The sequence below is a fragment of the Pan troglodytes genome, chromosome 14, assembly GCF_028858775.2.
Source record: "Pan troglodytes isolate AG18354 chromosome 14, NHGRI_mPanTro3-v2.0_pri, whole genome shotgun sequence".
In the NCBI taxonomy this organism is placed as follows: Eukaryota; Metazoa; Chordata; class Mammalia; order Primates; family Hominidae; genus Pan; species Pan troglodytes.
This window is the reverse complement of record NC_072412.2, coordinates 117,717,576-117,737,292: the sequence shown is the minus strand read 5'-3', so window position 1 is coordinate 117,737,292 and position 19,717 is coordinate 117,717,576. Positions and strand designations below refer to the sequence as shown.

The following is a 19,717-nucleotide window of genomic DNA, read 5'->3' as shown; positions in this document are numbered from 1 at the left end:
ACCGCCCATTTTGACAGTTAAAGTTTGCTTTTTATGATAAAGTTTTACATGTTGTTTTCAGCAATGTTTCTCCTTCCAACCATTCTCAGTAACAAGTCAGGAGGATATGCAGTAATTCAGAAATTAGTGAAATTTCATTCCTGGTGGGGGTGTTGGATTAAGAGGCTGGGAGAGTGTGAAGCAAGTCAACGTGTAATTGCATGATAAGGCTCTCACGAGGAATTTATTGGCCAAGTTGCTATTTCTATTCCTTCCTAATCTCGTTTAGCACATTCATTCTCTGCAATCTGTCTCCATAATCTTCTGTAGCAGAATGGCAGCCAACAGAAGCATGCATGTTTGGAGAGAAGAGAAAATATGCAGAGGCGTGATAAACTGATGCTAATTATCCATATTTAGGACACGGAGTGCAGAAGATCAAGGTTTACAAATCACAAGCCTGAGCCCGTGATGATGGCTTCCACGTGTGGAATACATTGGAGGAGACCAGATAAGGGTTTCATGGGCAGGAGAGATTTATTGGTCAAAGGGTTCACCTTCCACTTTTCCACTTTTATATAGCAGTAAATTATTTAGGTTAAATTCACCAGAACATTACTCTTTCATCTGGCGACGTGCCATGGCTTGCTCTTTCTTTGTGTCTTTTCAATGCAAATCCTTGTAGTTTAACATCAGTTGATAAGAAACAAATAATTGAAGTAATAGGTAATTCCCTTTAAATCGTGCATATAGGATGGTCCCAGAAAGAATGAGATGAGGTAGAGAGCAGAGGGCTGAAAGTGAAGAAATATCAACCTCAACCCTTAAATGGCATAGCTGTCAGGAAACAAAATTTAGATATTCACTGCATGTATGTGTGCACATGTCTCTGTAAGCTCCACAGCCAGCATGCTTGTGGTAAGAATAGGTGTTCTAGTGTAGCACTAATATGGCTGATTTTCCTGTCTGGAACCCCGACCATTTAAAATTTAAAGAAATCTAGGCCGGGTACCGTGGCTCACGTCTGTAATCCCAGCACTTTGGGAGGCCGAGGTAGGCAGATCACGAGGTCAGGAGATCGAGACCATCCTGGCTAACACAATGAAACCCTGTCTCTACTAAAAATACAAAAAATTAGCTGGGCATGGTGGCAGGCACCTGTAGTCCCAGCTACTCGGGAGGCTGAGGCAGGAGAATGGCATGAACCCAGGAGGCGGAGCTTGCAGTGAGCCGAGATTGCGCCACTGCACTCCAGCCTGGAAGACAGAGGAGACTCCGTCCTCCCCCCCCCCCAAAAAAAACACTAAACATAGTTTCTCTTCCCTCCACTATTCCCACATCACCTCCAACTGACTTAATATTTACAATTGCCTCTCAATGCTCTCCAAGACTTCTGGCTCTGAGAAAAGACACAGAAAGAATTCAGACCAGAAATATCTTGTGGCATGGCTGGGAGGTCAGTGGTACAGACTTTTCTGCATTACAGAAATTGCCTTCTAAACTTTCCAGAGAACAAGCACAAATGTAACACAGGATTTTGCTGCAAGTGGTCATGCTTATTTAAAAATTTATAAGATTAGCTAAACCCCATTCAATGGTACTAACTTTGATTTTTTTTTTTTTTTTTTTTTTGAGGAGTTGAGGGAACTCATTTTTAGCTTTGGTACCGAATGGGAAACTGGTCTCCTAGAGTTTTCATTTGTAGATTTTTTTAGTTGATGGGAGCGGGGGACAAAGCAACAGAAATTCTCTGTCAAATACACACTGCAAACTAGCATGAACCACTCATTATAAGGACAAGAGGTTTTTAGAATAAAAATAGTTATGCAAAAGTTTGGGGTTGTAATTTATAATCCCTACATAAAGAAGTATTAGGGAAGAATAGCTGATATTTGACACAAACAATTTTTTTTACCCCTGAGACCATCTGGACAAGAAATTATCTGTAGGCTACTTCTACACACACACACTTTTTCTATTTCAACAAGCCTAAGATGCCATTTATAAGATGCATCTTTATTTTACATGCTGCTATGAAAGAAAAAACTCTGCCAATTGTAATTCTAAGTTGCCACTGATGGTAATGGTGCATTTAGATTCCAGAGATGATAAAAATATTTAAAATGAGTGTCTTAGAACCAAAGAAATACAATATGCATTGTTGAGTTCATTGAATAATGAGTTTGTAACATTTTATCCAAAATATTTTCAAAATTATCCATTGTTCCATAGAAATTAACTTTGTTGTAAATTAATAAATGTGTCAATAATCATATGTGAGTAACACATGCAACACCACTCTATAGATATGCAGAGTTTAGAAATGCAGAATTGAAACATTCATCCATTCCAGCCACCTCACCCAAAGGAGAAAGAAAAGTTAAAAACATAAATATTCTCTCATCAGTAATAATCTAGCAATTGAGGCAAAAGATGTAGATTGCTGGGTTTTTTCCAGAAATTATCTAAATTAGAGAAAGAACTCCAATTGTTCACTTTATTTGATACACATATGCATATTTGGTGCCTGCCAAAGTAAAGTGAACAATTTAGGCTGGTTGGTTTGGTTTTGGTTTTGGCACTGCAGATTGGATATGGTTAATTTGAATAATTTGGTTCCCAGAATCAGCTTCTCCCCCTAAATGACAGGTTGTTCTCTACATGATCTAAACTGTGCCTAAACTCTTTACCTGTAGATGCTCTCATATTCACCTTCAAATACCTCTCCCTCACCACACTGAGGACCTTATCAATCTAAGAAAACCAACCATAATTTTGAAAATAGGATTAAGTTCAGAGAGAGATCAGCAATTTTCAAGGAACCAGTTAAATCTAATTTAATTAAATTTTAAAATGAAGCTAAAAATTTTAAATTAAGTCTAATTGAAAATTTTTAACTTCAATTTAAAATTAAATTTCATGTTTCCTTGTAAGTTAGCTTGTGTTCAGACAGGCAGACACGGAGACTAATTTTTACTGCAATAGAAGTAGGCTTTGGCTGAACGTGGAAAGCATGAGGGGGAAAGGTACCCGCCAGCAGACCCAGGAGTTCTAAACATGCCCCACAGAGGCTGCATGTGCATGTGCAGGTGTGCGTGTGTGTTTCTATGTGCTCACACTTGCCCATGCCTCATGAGTGGCATCTGAATCCTAGCAAGTTGCAGCAGGCAGCGCTCGTGGCTCCTGCCAGAGTTAAGCACTGACCAAGCCCTGGTGCAGGAGAGAGCAGGGAGATGTAGAGAGGCCAGGGAGAGGAGCAAGGGAAGTGGAGAGAAGTACGACTGTGAGTTAACGTCTTTCTGGAAACCAACTTTGCTCTTCCTTACAGTTCATGATGCCAAGCATGTGTGAATGTGAGCCGCGTGCTCAACTCTGCCTGCAGGTCTTTTTCTCACTGAAGGGAATGGTCAGCTGGGCCTGTGTCTGTTCTTTGCTCTTACCCTCCTCTTGAAGCCTCTCCCCCAACTGTAGATGAATTAATCCACAAATGTCTACTCAGTGCATGCAAACTGCAGTAAGCATCTCGTTCATAAATACCTAGTTTCCACTGAATTTTCAAACAATGCAGAAGATGGTTCTGTGTGTTCGTCTTCCTGGATCACGCTCCTGGGCCACTTGAGTGGAGGCATTTTCACCTCTTCAAAACAATGTCTCAGGTCGTGGTTTCTTAACTGTGGGCAGTGTATACTGAGGTATCTGAAATAAACACAAAATTCCACTCATCATTCGCCTGTGCACTGGTTAGCAAGATGATTACAAGATACTCTAAATGTGCTCGGCGTGTTGAAACACACTTTCAGCTCCAATGACTTCAAATAGCTTATAAGTAAAACAAATAAACAGAATAATGGTGGGATTTATTTGGATTTATTCATTACGAGACTAACCAAGGCATGACATGTTCAGGCATGTCTTAATTTTTACAGGAGCAGGAAGGGCTCTCCTATCTTGATGTGTTCATCCCCCAAGCCTCAGGCAGTTATCTCTCTGGCCTGTCCCACGGCTGGAGGAGCCGACAGGGCACTGTGAGAGCTTTCGCAGCTCATGCATGGCTTGCCCCAGCTTCTACACGTTAAAAGTGAAATAAATACCCAGGCCGACTCGCCTAGATTATGATCTGTGAGTTGATGTGTTAAATGAGCCCGTCACCTTAAAGGTTATAAATGACAAGATTTTTACTATTACAAGTAATTTATAGCGATTTCCTGTTTGACGTGACAGATCCTCATGGAGAAGTCCAAATTCGTCTGCTTGACATACATTTATTTTAACACTTTACCCTTCTCCAAATTCTAGCATGTATTAACTACTGTTTGCCTAGGTGTCAATTTGTACCTGTGGGGTCTCCCTCTTGAGGCCTCAGTGGGGTCCCCTGGCCTCTATTCCAGCTGGCTGCCTGCATTTTAGCAGCTAATGTGGGTGATTACTGGCATATTTACTGTAATTTATAAAAATCACAGGAAATGACATTTTTATTAGTCACTGACTCCACCGTCACCAACTGCAATGGATGTTATGCATACAAATCCATTTTACAAAATTGTTCTTCCAAAATCAGAAGCTCTTTCCAGTCTCTAATTCTGTGGAATGATCACATTTCACTTTCACTTACCATGAACGGGATCGCGGCTGAGCTCAGAACTCAGCTTATTTCTCAGGCCTTGGAACTGTCTGTGTGGGGACTAGAATAGGGTCAGGGAAATGGTCTCAAAGACAGAGAATGATCCGGAAACATCCTGGCCTCAGTCTGAGAGTGAGCACGGCGCCCAGGCTTGCTATTGTCTTTACCGTTATGTGTGCCAGGATTTGTGGGACCTGTGCACACTGACACACTCCAGGGCCATGGGCAGAGGTGGCTCCACGCAGGTCAGGTGCGGCTCGGAGAACCTAGGAGAACCCTGCTCTGCCAGTCCCTTGCTGCATGGCTCCAGGAGGCCTTGCTTCTCTGAGAAGGTTGGCAGTGGATTGAGTCTTAAAGGATGAGTAGGAATTTTCTGCTTGAGGGCAGAGAAGGCAGGGAATGTACTATGAGCAAATGCATGGAGTTGTAGGAGAAGATGTTGGGGTTGGGAAATTGCAAGATTTTTTGATATTGCTGGGGAGTCGGGTGCCTATGAAGGAACAGAGAAAATAAGACCAGAACCTTATTTTCCAGGAATCATATCGTAAGCCATGTGAATGCCATGCTAAAGAGTTTAGACGTCATCCTACAGACAGTGAGAAACCATGACAGATGCTAAATGGTTTTGTGTACATTGAGTATAGCTTGCTTGGAGTTACATACCAAGGGAGGAGAGACTTCAAGGAGGAAGAGCTATCACTTATCTCAAAGGCCATAGGAAGTCCAGTTGGTGTAAGTTCCCAGTATGTTCATTGTGTGGGGAGAAGTAAAAGGCCTCTGTGAGCCCTCACAGGACGACTCCGGGTGGAGTGGAGGGGCAGGACCGGAAAGGAGGAGGGGCTCGGAGAACACAGCTCTGCAAGGAGCTCAGCTCGGAGTGGGGAGTGAGGGCAGCTACAGTGCTGCGGGGGCTGCAGGGGTGCAGAGAGGAGGCCGATGGCAGGAGGCACTGAGGATCCCAGAGAATGGACAACTGTGACCACAGTGTTTAATAAGAACACAGTGTGCACCAGGAGCCCAGCTGTCTGCACCTTCACAACCTCATCTAATCTTCACAGGAGCCCTGTCTCCTTTTCCTAATTGTAAATCACATAGTAAGTGTCAGCCTTGGGTTTGACCCAAGGAGTGTGACTCCACAGCTGGGCTTTCACCATGGAGCTGTGGGGCACTATTGAGGGTAACGTGGGACCAGGAGGAGTGCCTTCAGACCAAAATAGAGGGAGAGCCTTTCCCTGGACAGAGGAAGAGGAGGGAGGAGGAAAGGGGCTGCTGCCTGTTAAGTTTCTGACGGTTGCTGACACATGCCAGGCATGAGACACTTTAAATCTGTTATTGGCTGGGTGCGGTGGCTCACACCTGTAATCCCAGCAAATTGGGAGGCTAAGGCAGGCGGATCACGAGGTCAGGAGTTTGAGACCAGCCTGGCCAACATGGTGAAACCCCATTTCTACTAAAGATACAAAAAATTAGCTGGGTGTGGTGGCGCATGCCTGTAAACCCAGCTACTCAGGAGGCTGAGGCAGGAGAATAGCTTGAACCCAGGAAGCAGAGGTTGCAGTGAGCTGAGATCACGCTGTTGTACTCCAGCCTGGGCAACAGGGTGAGATTCCAACTCAAAAAAAAAAAAAAAGAAAAAATCTGTTATTTATCCTTATAACAAGGCTGAGGTGAGTGTTTCTCATGCCCTTGTGACAAATAAGGAAACAGGTTCAGGGAGACACAGGGAATCGGTAGGAACAGTAATATCCAAACCTGCATGGGCACGACTTGGAAGTGTCCCTGGAAGTCCGCCGTCCCACCCTCGGTGTAGCCTGTCCTGAGAGGGGGCCCTGATGATGGAGGGCACACAGGCTGCAGGCTCAGGCCCGGCCTGAGAGCTGCGCTTGCTCGGAAGAAGATGCCAAGCCATCTGGAAGAGAAGAGAAGGGCCTGGTGGGTGAATGGCTGGAGGAGGTTGCAGTTCTCAGAAATGGACGTGCGTTCTGACCAGGGAGGGGCACAAAAAATAATCCTGGGGAGTGCTGAGGACATCACTGGTTTTTCAGACTAACCAAATGGGATGGACCGTGATGGTGTAGGGATGGCTGAGACACAGTACAGAAGCTACTGGATTCGAGGTTAGAGCCCGATGTGGCCATTTCAAGCCAGGGTGGTGAGAAGCCAACTGCATTGAATGTCTTCACTGGGGCAGCCTCGTTGAGCCCAGGGAAGATCAGCCATGCCGTGAGTGGAGTGTGACTTGCTCTCAGGAGCATTTCGGAATCACACAGCTCTGACTGTCAGAGCTCAGCCCTGCGCCTCTAGGAGAGAGACACGTATGGGGCGGAGGTAGACAGAGAGACAGAGACACAGAGGAAGAGTCAGAGAGAGAGAAGAAGAAGAACAAGAGAAGGGAAGGGAAGGAGAAGGAAGGAGAGAGAGGAAGGGAGAGAGAGAGTTCGCTGAAATGGATGGGAATGTGTTATCGCTTACAGCCCTAAATCGGAACTATCTCACAGTGCAATAATTTTTTTTCTTTTACTGCGATGGCCAGTACCAAAGATCTAATGAACAAATCCCCTGCATTTGGGAACTGAGAATCAGATTTAACAAATATTTGCTGAGAACCTCTAATGGCTCAATCTTTCAAGAATATTTCCTTCTTTAGTTCTCACAGTCCTTCAAGTTATATATCATTTTTGCCATTTTCCATTTGAAGAAACCAGCTCAAAGACGTGAAGCAATTTGCTTCATGTTTACAAAGCTAGTAAGTAGCATAGTCAACGTTTGAATTAGATCATCTGACTTCAAATCAGTATCCCTACACCACAGCTACCACTGTAGGGTCTACATACGGTGTAGATCACAGTGCAACTAAGGTGGAATTTCACCAACCACCAAGATGCAAAGATTGAGTGCTGTGGAGACAAAGGAAGCGATCAGTTGGAATCACTCTGTAGATCCACTGGGACTTAGAAGAGGAGAGGTTGAACAGCAGTGGACTCTGGGAGGGTTGACATTGGCAAAAACCCAAGGGCAAATTTGATTTACTTAATCTTAAATCAGGTCATGGCTTAAAATGAACATCTTTGTTGTAAGCCCAAGATGTCAAATTGACCTCTGTGACTCCTGGAATAGTCTAAAATGGGAGTTCCATGGACACTGTCAGCCCCTTTGACACTGTGGTGAAGCCTCTGAACCCCTTCTCAGGATAATGTTTCTAAATGCACAAGATACAGTGCATATAAGGAACTGATTCGCTATTTTGAAAACTGGTAAATAAAGGGAAAGATTGTAGCATGTGCATTCTGGTTTCTGTACTAACTCTACCACTGGGTAACCTAACAGTCAAGAAGACATATTTTTTCCTTTGTAGAAGTATTATAGCTAATACATTATGGTAATGATAGAATTTGAAAAAAGCATTTCACATCTCCTAATTAACGAATGGATTCACGCATTAACCCTCAATGGCACCAACTCCCGGAAGTCACGCTGCTTCCCTTTTGCCCTTGAATCAAACCTGAACAGTATCAGGACTCTGAGGCCAACTGTCAGTTCCCAGAAAAGTCACGGAAGAGGCAATGATAAAGGATACCACGGATGCAATTGGCAACCCAGACCGTGGGAAACTCTGCACGGTAAATAACCCTCTTTTTTTTTTTTCCAAAGAATTCCAAAAAGACAGAAGAGTGAGATTGTAATTAAATTCTTTAATAATCATAATTTCTTACTAATGGCATGTGTGTGCCTGCCATTGGAAGGAGATTTTGCAGCTGCCACCTTCGTTTCATTTTCTGCTTTGATTTTTGTGGGGTACTTGCTTTTATACTGCAGCAAATGTCAAAACCCAGATTCACAGAGACAAGGCTGCTGCCATGAGGGTTGTAGCCCTGTCTCATATGGAACCATGAACCATATCGGGCTACTAGTTTGTGCGGTGTCCACAGACAACAGTTATCACTGCATTTCCCTTGAACATTGAAAATATCAATGTTGTTGGCACCCCTGTGAGCTTGCTGTGAGGTCCCAGGGTACCTTGGCACACAGGGAGCAAAGTGTCGCCTAAGTTATACAAGCAGGTGCCCTGGATCCAGAAGAACCAATGGTTCTTGCTTTCTAGTCCCGTGAACCATATTCATGCAAGGACGAGGTCCTTCTTCTGATTTCATTTATAAATGGACAGTGGACATGTGTCCAGAACTTGATGAAATTATGTAACAAGTTACTGGTCTGTTAAATTCTGAAAACCGTCTCTACTTAAGTGTATTTGACTTATCTGGACTGTGTCCTCTTAGGCAAATTTCTTTTAGTGGGAGATCTACTGTTTAAACTGTTTGAAAATTCTCACTGTTCTTTTAGCTGTGACAGTTAATTTCCATGTGCATTTCTACCTCTGGTCATGATGAAACTGGTATCAAACTAGAACTTCTGCTGTTAAAAATCTATAAAGTTGGACAAAATGTGTGAAACGAGTGTTTTCAGATGCTTGACAATAAGAGTGCAGGCCTGTGCTCCCTGAAAGAAGGGCCATAACAGAGGTGAGCCCCAGGATTGCCCAGTGTCCTGCCACGAGCCTTCCCAAAGCAGGTCCCAGAGGAGCCCGGGCAGGACAAGGCCATCCTGCTAGGTCGAGAAGTGTAGGAGATACAGTGGAGCTGGAGGGGAGCACAGGCTGAAGGCTCAGAGGAGAAGCTTCAGAAATCCACAGGGAGGCCTGCTGGCATCTTTGAATACTTAGCTCTACCTGCTAAGGCAAGACTCCAAAACAGCAGACAAAGACCAACTACCAGGGAAAGGAGCTGAGTAGAAATTCCAGAACTGGCATGGGGCTGGAAGACAATGAGGACCAACAAACCAGTATGGAGAGACCTCGTTGAACACACCAAGCACTTAGTTAACATCCTGGAGCAGACGTGATTTAGGAATAAGGTTACTTTAGCCCTAGAGTCAAGACTACTGCAGGCATTCACTAACTGAGCTTAAAATCAAGCCTTAAGAGGATCAAGTTGAGCTGCACGTAAATTAACTGCCTGCCACCATTAACTTCAATATTCTTCAAATGAGGACAACGAAACCCAGACATTCAAAAAGGTGGCATCCACTATGTCCAGCATGCAATAAAAACTTGCCAGATATATAAAGAAGCAAGGAAATGTGAGAAAAATGTGAGGAGAAAAATCAGTCAAAAGAAACTGACTGGAAATGACAAAGACGATGGACTTTAACACGACCATTATAAATAGGTTGAAAGATTTAAGTGAAAATGTAAAAATATTGTGGGATCAATAGGAAATATCAATAGAGAAGCAAAAACAATTGGAAAGAAAACACACGAGAACTCTAGAACTGAAAAATGCAATTGAATATGAACATTTCCGTTTTATCTATAAACCTTCTGATTACAATGCCCGTCTCATCCATAAACACAATGCAGTATACAAAATAGCTTGTCTCGTGTAAATAAAATACAATGTAAGTGAGTAATCCCTCGTTTGACTCAAGCATGTTTCCTGCAAAGAAGCTGAGGGACTTCACACACATATCCAGGCACTCTCAAAATCAGCTGGGCAGCACTGGGCACTGCGGTTTATTGTCTAAGACAAGGCTGTTGATGGGACTTTCTGTGATGATGGAAATGATCAATGTCTGCACTACCTCATACGCCTGCCACTAGCCCCATGTGGTTATTTACATTTACTTTAATTAAAAACTCAGTTCCTCAATAGCAGTAGCCAAATTTCAAGTGGTCATAACACAGCTCTGAGGTCTTAAAGTCAATTTTGTAAAAATCTTTTTTTTTTTTTTTTTTTTTTTTTGAGATGGATTCTCACTCTGTTGCCCAGGCTGGAGTGCAGTGGTGCAATTTCAGCTCACTGCAACCTCTACCTCTTGGGTTCAAGCGATTCTCCTGTCTCAGCCTCCTGAGTAGCTGGGATTACAGGTGCCTGCTGCCACACCTGGCTAATTTTTTTTTTTTTTTTTTTTTTTTCCTACAGCTGGGTTTTTGCAATGTTGGCCAGGCTGATCTCAAACTCCTGGCCTCAGGTGATCTGTCCACCTTGGCCTCCCAAAGTGCTGGGATTACAGATGGGAGCCACCATGCCTGGCCCAATTTTTTTTTTTTTGGTATGTTGAAATAATTAACTCAACTTCCAGAGTTTGGAATGACTCAATGACTGCATAAGAAGAAATTTATACACTAGGGAAATTCAGGTGTGAATTTTTTTTTTCATTTCATTAGTTAATATGTTAGGAAAGAAGTGAAGGACCTATCTGAACTCAGTGGTTCTAAAGTTTCATAGGCAAAGCAGTTAGTTGGAGGGTTTGTTATAATAAAGATTTCTGAGATACACCCACCCCCAGATTAAGGGGTATTTAATATGGTTATCTGCTACTGGGGTGGGACTCAGAAATCCACATTTTTTGGAAACATCCTAGGTAATTCTGATACATGAGTATGCCTTAAGAAAAGCTGAAAAAATATTCAAATATTCAAACCAAATGTTGCCACTTCAATCAGTGTGAGTTTACATGCATGGTGTGGACAATTATCTAATTTTTCTTTTTGTAACTTTTGTTGGTGTTGAACAGCCTGCCTGCCTGCCTGCCTGCCTGCCTGCCTGCCTGCCTGCCTGCCTGCCTGCCTGCCTTCCTTCCTTCCTTCCTTCCTTCCTTCCTTCCTTCCTTCCTTCCTTCTTTTTTTAGTTTGAGACAGAGTTTTGCTTAGTCGCCCAGGCTGGAGTGCAGTAGCACAATCTTGGCTCACTGCAACCTCCTCCTCCCGGGTTCAAGCAATTCTTGTGCCTCAGCATCCTGAGTAGCTGGGATTACAGGCGCCTGCCACCATGCCCGGCTAATTTTTGTATTTTAGTAGAGACTGGGTTTCACCATGTTGCCCAGGCTGGTCTCTAACTCCTGAGCTCAGGCAATCTGCCTGCCTCAGTCTCCCAAAGTGCTACCATTACAGGCTTCAGTCATCGTGCCCGGCCTATGCTGTTTTTAAATGTAGAAAAAAAGTTTTTTATTTTTTCCTTATTCTATTAAAAGCAAACTGCATTTCTCAGATGATTCAAAATGTCATGTTTCTGTGTACTAGAACTTAGGATACAGAGGTCCTATTTACTTGTTGAGTGAGCAAATCCAGGTGAGAGATGTTTTAGGGACGCTGTCTCTGAACACACTTGCTCCACACACATGAGTGAACTGAGTGTGGCCTGAGACCCCTGGTCCAACTGAGCGCCCTGCTTCTGTGTTGGCAGGACACATTTCACAGGCAAACGTGTGAGTGTGAGCACATTCTGGATCATTTGTCTTTTTCTCTTGGAAATAAATTATAATAAGATTTTCACTCGCAAACTCACCAAAACGTGTGTTCTCCCTTCGAGGTCATGGAAAATTCTCTCACATAATAACATAGGATAAAGACAGATTTGGCTTCCTGAATTCATTTTATGAAAATCAGACTTGGAGGCATTCTAGAAGGAGTCCAAAGAGGAAAATTTGATTTCAGGAACCTTTTGTCATCAACTTTTTCAACACTAAGTTGGCAAGCTACCTCTTAAGCCTGCCAGAGCCAATGTTTCATCAAATCCATTTCTCATTGAACCACTGGGTTCCTTCTACTTCAAACTAAAAACCCTGCAGGATATTGTGTCTATAAAAATAATTTTAGAAAGATTTTTCCAATCTTATATTTAAAAGGATTTTTTTGTCTGTTTGCTTAATTAAATTCCTCATTTTATTTTAAAAGCCAAACCAAATTGTTTTGTGTTGTAGTGTTTTGTGCTTTTGGTGTAATAGTGGAAGACACATCACACAATGGTGTATTTGTGCCCTATAAATGCTACATCATACACATTTTCCAGATTATATAGGAATCATCTAAATAGTCCCAATACCAGCCATAATTCCATTTTGTCTTTTTTGTATATGTTATGTACCAGTGAGAAGAAGGGCACAGTTATATTTAAGTATAGCTATGTATGTGTATTTTGAGAAGAAAAAAAAATTTTTCCTTATTATTCTTTATCCAAATTCTGACACTTATACAATGACCTGCCATAAAATGCTTTTTTTTTTTTTTTCAGTATTTGTTTGATTTTTAGGTCCCTGAGTCCAATTCGCTTATATGCTCAAAGAACGTCTCTAAGTTTCGGGCCACAATAGTTTCATTGACTTTATTTTGGGGACCTTTGGTTCCAGCAGTAGCCTACTTTTTCTGTGATAGAGAAGAGAATAATGAATTAACCCCTTTATAAATACCACGTGCATTTTCTATTTCTGGACATTTCTGAATAGGGCCCATGAATCACTTAATAATTCTGTGAAAAGCTTTCTGTGGCAATTCTTTGGACATCTCTGGCCACTAGATAAAATTCCATGTTCGTGGACTAGGTGGAATAATCACCCTGTTAGCGCTTATGTAATAGCACTGAGATCATCTCGTCCTCTGTAGGGACTGGCATCCCTCTGTGGCTGTGTTCTCCCCGTCTGCTGGAGTCTGCCTGGTGATTGGCCTCATTGCTGTCTGTAGGGACTGGCATCCCTCTGTGGCTGTGTTCTCTCTGTCTGCCAGAGTCTGCCTGGTGATTGGCCTCATTGCTGGGGCTGTAGGTGGTGGTGGTGTTTAGCACTGTGGTTCCTATTTCTAAGAACACCCTTTGCAGATATGGTTCCACCTCAAGGTTCTACCGCAGCTTCAGTGTGGGGTGGCTCCCATCACTCCTGTGAGAGTTACACTCCCTTCCTTTCCCTATTTCAAATGAAGACAGTCTCTTCAAGATGAAAAGGGAAAGGAGGGGGTCACAGCTAACATTAGACTCTAACACCAAAATCAAAACAATTGCAACTGGCATTGGGGCATTTCATACTTGGACACAGAGCTGCACACCCCACCCCCTGCCAACCAGGCACTTCACAGGGGGTATTCACAGATATCCGAAAGTGCGCATTTAGAGGTGGAGATGTGAGATGGATAGGGATTCAGCAGATACAAACATATCCATGCCTGAAGGACCTCTAATCGCGTTGTCTTCACATGTCTCCTGAGGAGCCAGGAAAAGGGGGTTTCACCTCCTGTGCTTCGTGTGGAACTCCACTGCAGCCTCTGAACTCTCCTTACTCGTGTCCATGTGACTGCAGGACTCAGTGTTCTGTCAATGGTGGAACTTGGTGTTTAGAGAAGAAAGGCTGAGGAACGGAAGCTGGCTCTCGTTTTCCATAAGGGTCAAGGACACAGGGAGACAAAGGAAAAAAAGGAGAGGGTTTTGTGAGACAAAAGAGTGAATGTCCAAGACCTAATAAAGGAGAAAATTCCAGTTAGCAATGCAAAACCTTACGATGGACTACAAGCCAGGGAAGCGAGACCTCCTGAGACCTTCTCTAGGTTTCTGGTAAGGGGGCAGCATCGCCAAGGAAAGCCATTTAGGATGATGACAGCAGTGCAGGGGACTCCTGGTTAAACTTGGCGATTTCAACACGTGTTTTATTGATTTTTTCTTTCTTGTAACCCCACTCACATGAAAATTAAACAGTATCAAAAAGGAGAGGAGGCTTTACTGGCTTATGAACAGCAGTAAATTTTTTGGAGATCAGAAATAAAGAGAAAGCAGACCTAAGAAAGCCAACGCAATGCCTAAAGTGAATGCTATGATAAGAAACATGCTAATCTTACTACAGAACCAGAAAGGAACTGGAACCTGAAATTCCAGTGTCTGAAATGATAGAACTAAAAGGAGTCTGAAGTCCACGGGAGAGAGGCCAGACTTGGAAGTCCCCTCCCCTCCCCAGCACACCGGCAGCGACCCCTCCTCCAACGCAGCAGATTCATTTACAGAAAATGGAATGAGAGAGGCAGTAGAGGAGGAGACAGTAAGCGTAGCAGATGGGAGGGGAGAAGGGCTGCCCTGAGAACAGACCTGTTGCATGAGAGCTTATGTCCTGAACTAGGGGTCCCTCCGTCCCCTTCTGTGCAGTTGCAAGAATGCCTGTAGGTGATGGCAAAATTTTTCTCTAGAGAAACAAAAGGATTCAAGAAGAGGGGAGATCCCCAAAACTACACATAACTGACATCTGGATATTCCTGCAATGAAACATTCAAATTTCAGGCTGCAGTAAACCTACCAGGTATCATACAGCCCCTCCCAAAGCTTCCAATCAGCTTTTTTGTGCCTCATTTAAAAATATTAACAGATAAAAAGAATAAACATACATTAGAGGAAAGCCCCTACATGAAAGGCTGAGTCCAAAATTAACAGGTAAAGGGATTCAGAAGGAGCCAAAGCCATTCGGGACAAGCAGAGGCATTTACATAAAAACTCATAAAGAGGATATTATAATTCATGAAATGAAACCAGCACAGTATTTACACCAAAAAGATATAAGAAAAACTCAGAGGACAAAATATGTCCTGGAATGTAAAAATATGATTGTTGAACAAAAACAAATCAATGAAATAAGTGAAAGATAAATGTGAGAAACTATCCAAGAAAACAGAGCCAAAAGAGCAAGAGAGAGAGAAAGGAGAGAAACAATATAAAAATCAAAAGATGATGCAAAAGATGTGATCTCTAATAGGAATTCCAGAAAGAAAGACCAGAGAAAGACAGAGAAAATTTTAAAGAAACAATTCATGAAATTTCTCAGAATTGAAGGATATGACTTTCAAGATGGAAAAAGTACATCAAATTCCCAGCACAGGAAATCAAAAAAGATATCAATACACATCATCACGCAACTTCAAAAACCAGTAATAAAAAGAGAAAATAAAAACAGACAACAAAATAGTTTGCATAGAAAAACCATAGATCAGATTTTTAAAAAAGCAAACTAAACAAAAAATAGGCTACATATAAAAGGTTAGGAATCAGAAAAGCATAGACTATAGCTAATGCCATTCTTTTTTTTTTTTTTTTTTTTTTTTGAGACGGAGTCTCCTCTGTCACCCAGCCTGGAGTGCAGTGGTGCGATCTCGGCTCACTGCAAGCTCCGCCTCCTGGGTTCACGCCATTCTCCTGCTTCAGCCTCCCAAGTAGCTAGGACTACAGGTGCCCACCACCGCACCCGGCGAATTTTTTTTGTATTTTTAGTAGAGACGGGGTTTCACTGTGTTAGCCAGGATGGTCTCAATCTCCTGACCTCATGATCTGCTCACCTCGGCCTCCCAAAGTGCTGGGATTACAGGTGTGAGCCAGCTAATGCCATTCTTAACATGAAAGACTGAAAGCTTTCCCTAAGATCAAGAATAAGACAAGAATGCCGGGTCTCACCACTTCACTCCAACACTGCACTAGAGGTTCTAGCCCAGGAATCGCAGCTCCCTGCCCAGCCATTGACTGGTACCTGTCCCTGTCCATGGCCTGTTAGGAACAAGGCCACCCAGCAGGAGGTGGGCAGCCAGCGAAGCTTCATCTGTATTTACAGCTGCTCCCCAGTGCCCACATCACCGCCTGAGCTCTGCCTCCTGTCAGATCAGTGATGGCATTAGATTCTCATAGGCACGTGAACCCTGTTGTGAACTGCACACGCGAGGGATCTTGGTTGTGTGCTCCTTATGAGAATCTAATGCCTGATGATCTGTCACTGTCTCCCATCACCCCCAGATGGGACCATCCAGTTGCAGGAAAATGAGCTCAGGGCTCCCACTGATTCTACATTCTGGTGAGTTGTATAATTATTTCATTTATATATTACAATGTAGTAATAATAGAAATAAAGTGCACAATAAATGTAATGCACTTGAATCATCCTGAAAGCATCCCCCCGCAACCCCCCATCTGTGGAAAGCTTGTCTCCCACGAAACTGGTCCCTGGTGCCAAAAAGGTTGGGGACTGCTGTTCTAGCCAGTGCAATAAGATAAGAAAAAAAAAAAAGACATCAGATTAGAAAGGAAGAAATAAAAATGTCTTTATTTGCACATGACGGGATGTCCATGGCAAGAATCCAAAACTAAAATAGTTTGGGATAAATATGACAAAAGATGTATGAGATCTTTGCACTCAAAACTGAAAAACATGACTAAGGGAAACTAAAGATTTAAATAAGTGGAGATTATATAACATGTTGAAGGATTGATGACTCAATGTTGTTAAGATATCGGTTCTCCCAAAATTCATCTATAGATTCCGTAAGGCCTCAATTAAAACTGCAGAAGGCTTTTTTTTGTAGATGTTGACAAGCTTATTCCAAACTTTATATGGAAATGCAAAGTACACAAAACAGCCAAAACAACTTTGAAAAAACACTAACAAAGTTGGAGTATTTACACTACCTGTTTTTAGGACTTATACAGTAATTAAGATTGCGTGGTATTGACATAAACATAGATCAATAGATCAATGTAAAATAATAAAGAATCCAGAAGTAAAACCACACATATATGGTCAATTGATTTTTGACAAAGGTGCCATGGCAATTTAATGGGTAAAGAATAATCTTTTCAAAAAATGATACTAGAACAATGAGTAACAATATTCAAAAAAATACTAACACTTACTTCATGTCACATACAAAAATTAATTCAAAATGCATCACAGACCTAAATGTGAGAGCTAAAACTATAGAATGTTAGAGTATTGCTCATTAGAACATTTTGCAATGATGGCACTACTATTTGTTGTACTGATCAAGATGATTGCCACTAGCCCCCTGTGACGACTCAGCACTGGAGATGTGGCTGGTTGACTGAAGGACATTACTTATGGATAAACAACTGTCTCTCCCTACAGCAGAATACTCACCCATAAAAGGAATGGCCTATGGATGCATGCTATATATGGATTACTCTTAAAATCATTATGCTAAGTGAAAGAAGCCAGACAAGAAACAAGAAAAAGCACACACTATAAAATCCCATGTATACAAAATTCTAATAAATGCAAACCAATCCATACTGACAAAAAGCAGATTCGTGGTTGTTTGCAGGTGGAAAGAGGTAAGAGAGAGGGTTTGCAAAGAAGGGAAGTGAACTTTTGACGGTGATGGATATGTTTGTTATCTTGATTGTGATGATAATTTCATGGGTATATGTATTTGTCAAGCTGTATCAAATTGTATATGGTATATGTGTACAGTTTATTGCATATCAAGTATCCCTCAGTAAGGTGTAAAACACAAATAGTACGGATTGCTCAAAAGCAACATCATGTGTTGGAGATAAAATCACAAGGGAAAATTATTTTTTAATCTAGATTTCTATACCTAGCTAAACTATCACTCTAGGGTTGTACAGCCTATTAGAAGGCATAACTTACCAAAACAAGAAAGGAAATCCAGCAAGAAAAAACATGGGATATGGAAAATGGGAGATCTGTGGCAGAGAGATGACATGAAATGTGACAATAACCACCATGCAGCAAGGGGACAGAGGCCCCCCAGGCCTGGCTGCAAGAAGAAGCTGAGCTGATGAAGTCCCTGATGTATTCAGCCTTGCAGGACATACTATTTAAAGGTGTTTACTAATACGGATGCAGAATTTGGAAAGAATTTGTGATAGGACTGTAGAAAACCGAAGGATGAACAACATCAACTCTCACAAAACAAGACCATTAAAAACTTTAGGTAAAAGAACAGTTTCCCAAGAATGGAAGTGTCACTGTTTACCACTGGGCTCAGCCATGAACAATACTTCTACATTCAAAATAAGGTAAACACTGGGCATTCACTTAACAAAATCCAATGATGTACCTACTTTGGGAAAGACGGGAGTAGGAAAGAACGTGAAAGAACACCATAGCTTTATAGTCCTGCTAAGGTCTGGATAGATGATGTCTACAATTAATAAATCAAGAATAAGCAATACAAACATATAATCCAGAAATATGGAGATAAATATGTGAGAAGAATGCCAAAAGAATTCTACGAAGTTGCTGCTGGGGAATGGGTCCAAGGGATGGGCTTGAACAAAGCGTGGGTCTGCTGTTTTCCTTGGAAGCCTATGATACTGTTTGCCTTCTAAAGAAATGTTCGTATGGATTATATTATTAGCATTAGAGTCTGTCAGCTCTGGGCTGATCCTGAATCTTCTGTTCATTGATAATATGCCCTTTGGTAGATCACTTAACCCCTGTTAGTCTCCTCACTCTATAAAAAGGGGAATAACTATACATCTCAGAGATGTAGTGGGGATAGTATGAGATTATGTGAACTGCATGGAATTGCATTGCATTCTTCCGAAGGGATGAAGGTGGTTTAGTAAAAATAAAAATAACTCCCAGGTGGCATCTGGGAGTTATTCAGTTTCCTTTCTGCTGTAACGGAGGGACCGTGTTGTTTGGAGTAGAATTCACATTAGTGGCCACTACGTGCTGTCTTAACATGGCAACAAGAAGTAAGTCCCCTCTGACCTGCTGTGGCTTCTACAGTGCCATGATGTAGGTGATTAATTCAGGATAGATTCAAGGTCATTGAGAGAGTAACCAGTTGGTAGGAATACGTATTAAAAGCTCCTGTTTGCAAACAGGTCTAGGGGATAGCAAGGGTATTCGAAAGCTCATGAAACACTAAACTACTTCTTTTTTCAGCAGTACCAAGGCCTTTAGAATATGGACTATTTACTAGGCAAGAAAACTCAGTGTCATTATCAATCACCACCCATTATGGCTTGAATGGTGTTTCCCCCAAAAATGTTGAAGTCCTAACCCTAGCACCTTTGAATGTGCCTTTATTTGGAAATAGGGTATTTGCAGATGAACAGGTCAAGACAAGGTCATTAGAGTGGGCCCTAATCCATCGCCTGTTGTCCTTTGAAAGAAGGGGCACTTGAACCAGGCATGCATGCACTCGGGGAGCAAGCCCTGTGAGGGTGAAGGCAGCAATCAGGGTGATGCGTCCCCAAACCAGGGAATGCTGAGGATGCCAGCAAAACTGTAAGCTGGAGGGAGCCTGGCACTGACCCCCTCACAACTTCAGAAGGAACCAGCCCTGCCAACACCTTGATTTTGGACTTCTCTACAGAGCTGTGAAAGAATAAATTTCTTTTTTTAAAGCCACCTAGCTTGTGGTACTATTACGGCAGCCCCCAGAAACTAACACAGTGAGGCCCCATTTAGTACACATGGGAAGGTTAAAGTCTCCTAACTTAATCCTCCTAAAATAATCCTTTGAAAGCATAAGGAGAGGCTGTTAACACTTGCTCT

The 19,717-nt window shown here is 42.3% G+C and overlaps 1 protein-coding gene across 1 annotated transcript in view; it reads right to left on the bottom strand.

Moving 5' to 3' along the window:
• LOC107967993 (uncharacterized) overlaps positions 1-19,717 on the bottom strand; it is a 394,524-nt gene that overhangs the window by 8,585 nt on the left and 366,222 nt on the right. Inside the window, exon 3 of the mRNA XM_063792355.1 lies at positions 3,517-3,675. Within this exon, the coding sequence (XP_063648425.1) occupies positions 3,517-3,608 (92 nt within the window). The 5' untranslated portion in view covers positions 3,609-3,675. The remainder of the gene's footprint in view (positions 1-3,516; positions 3,676-19,717) is intronic.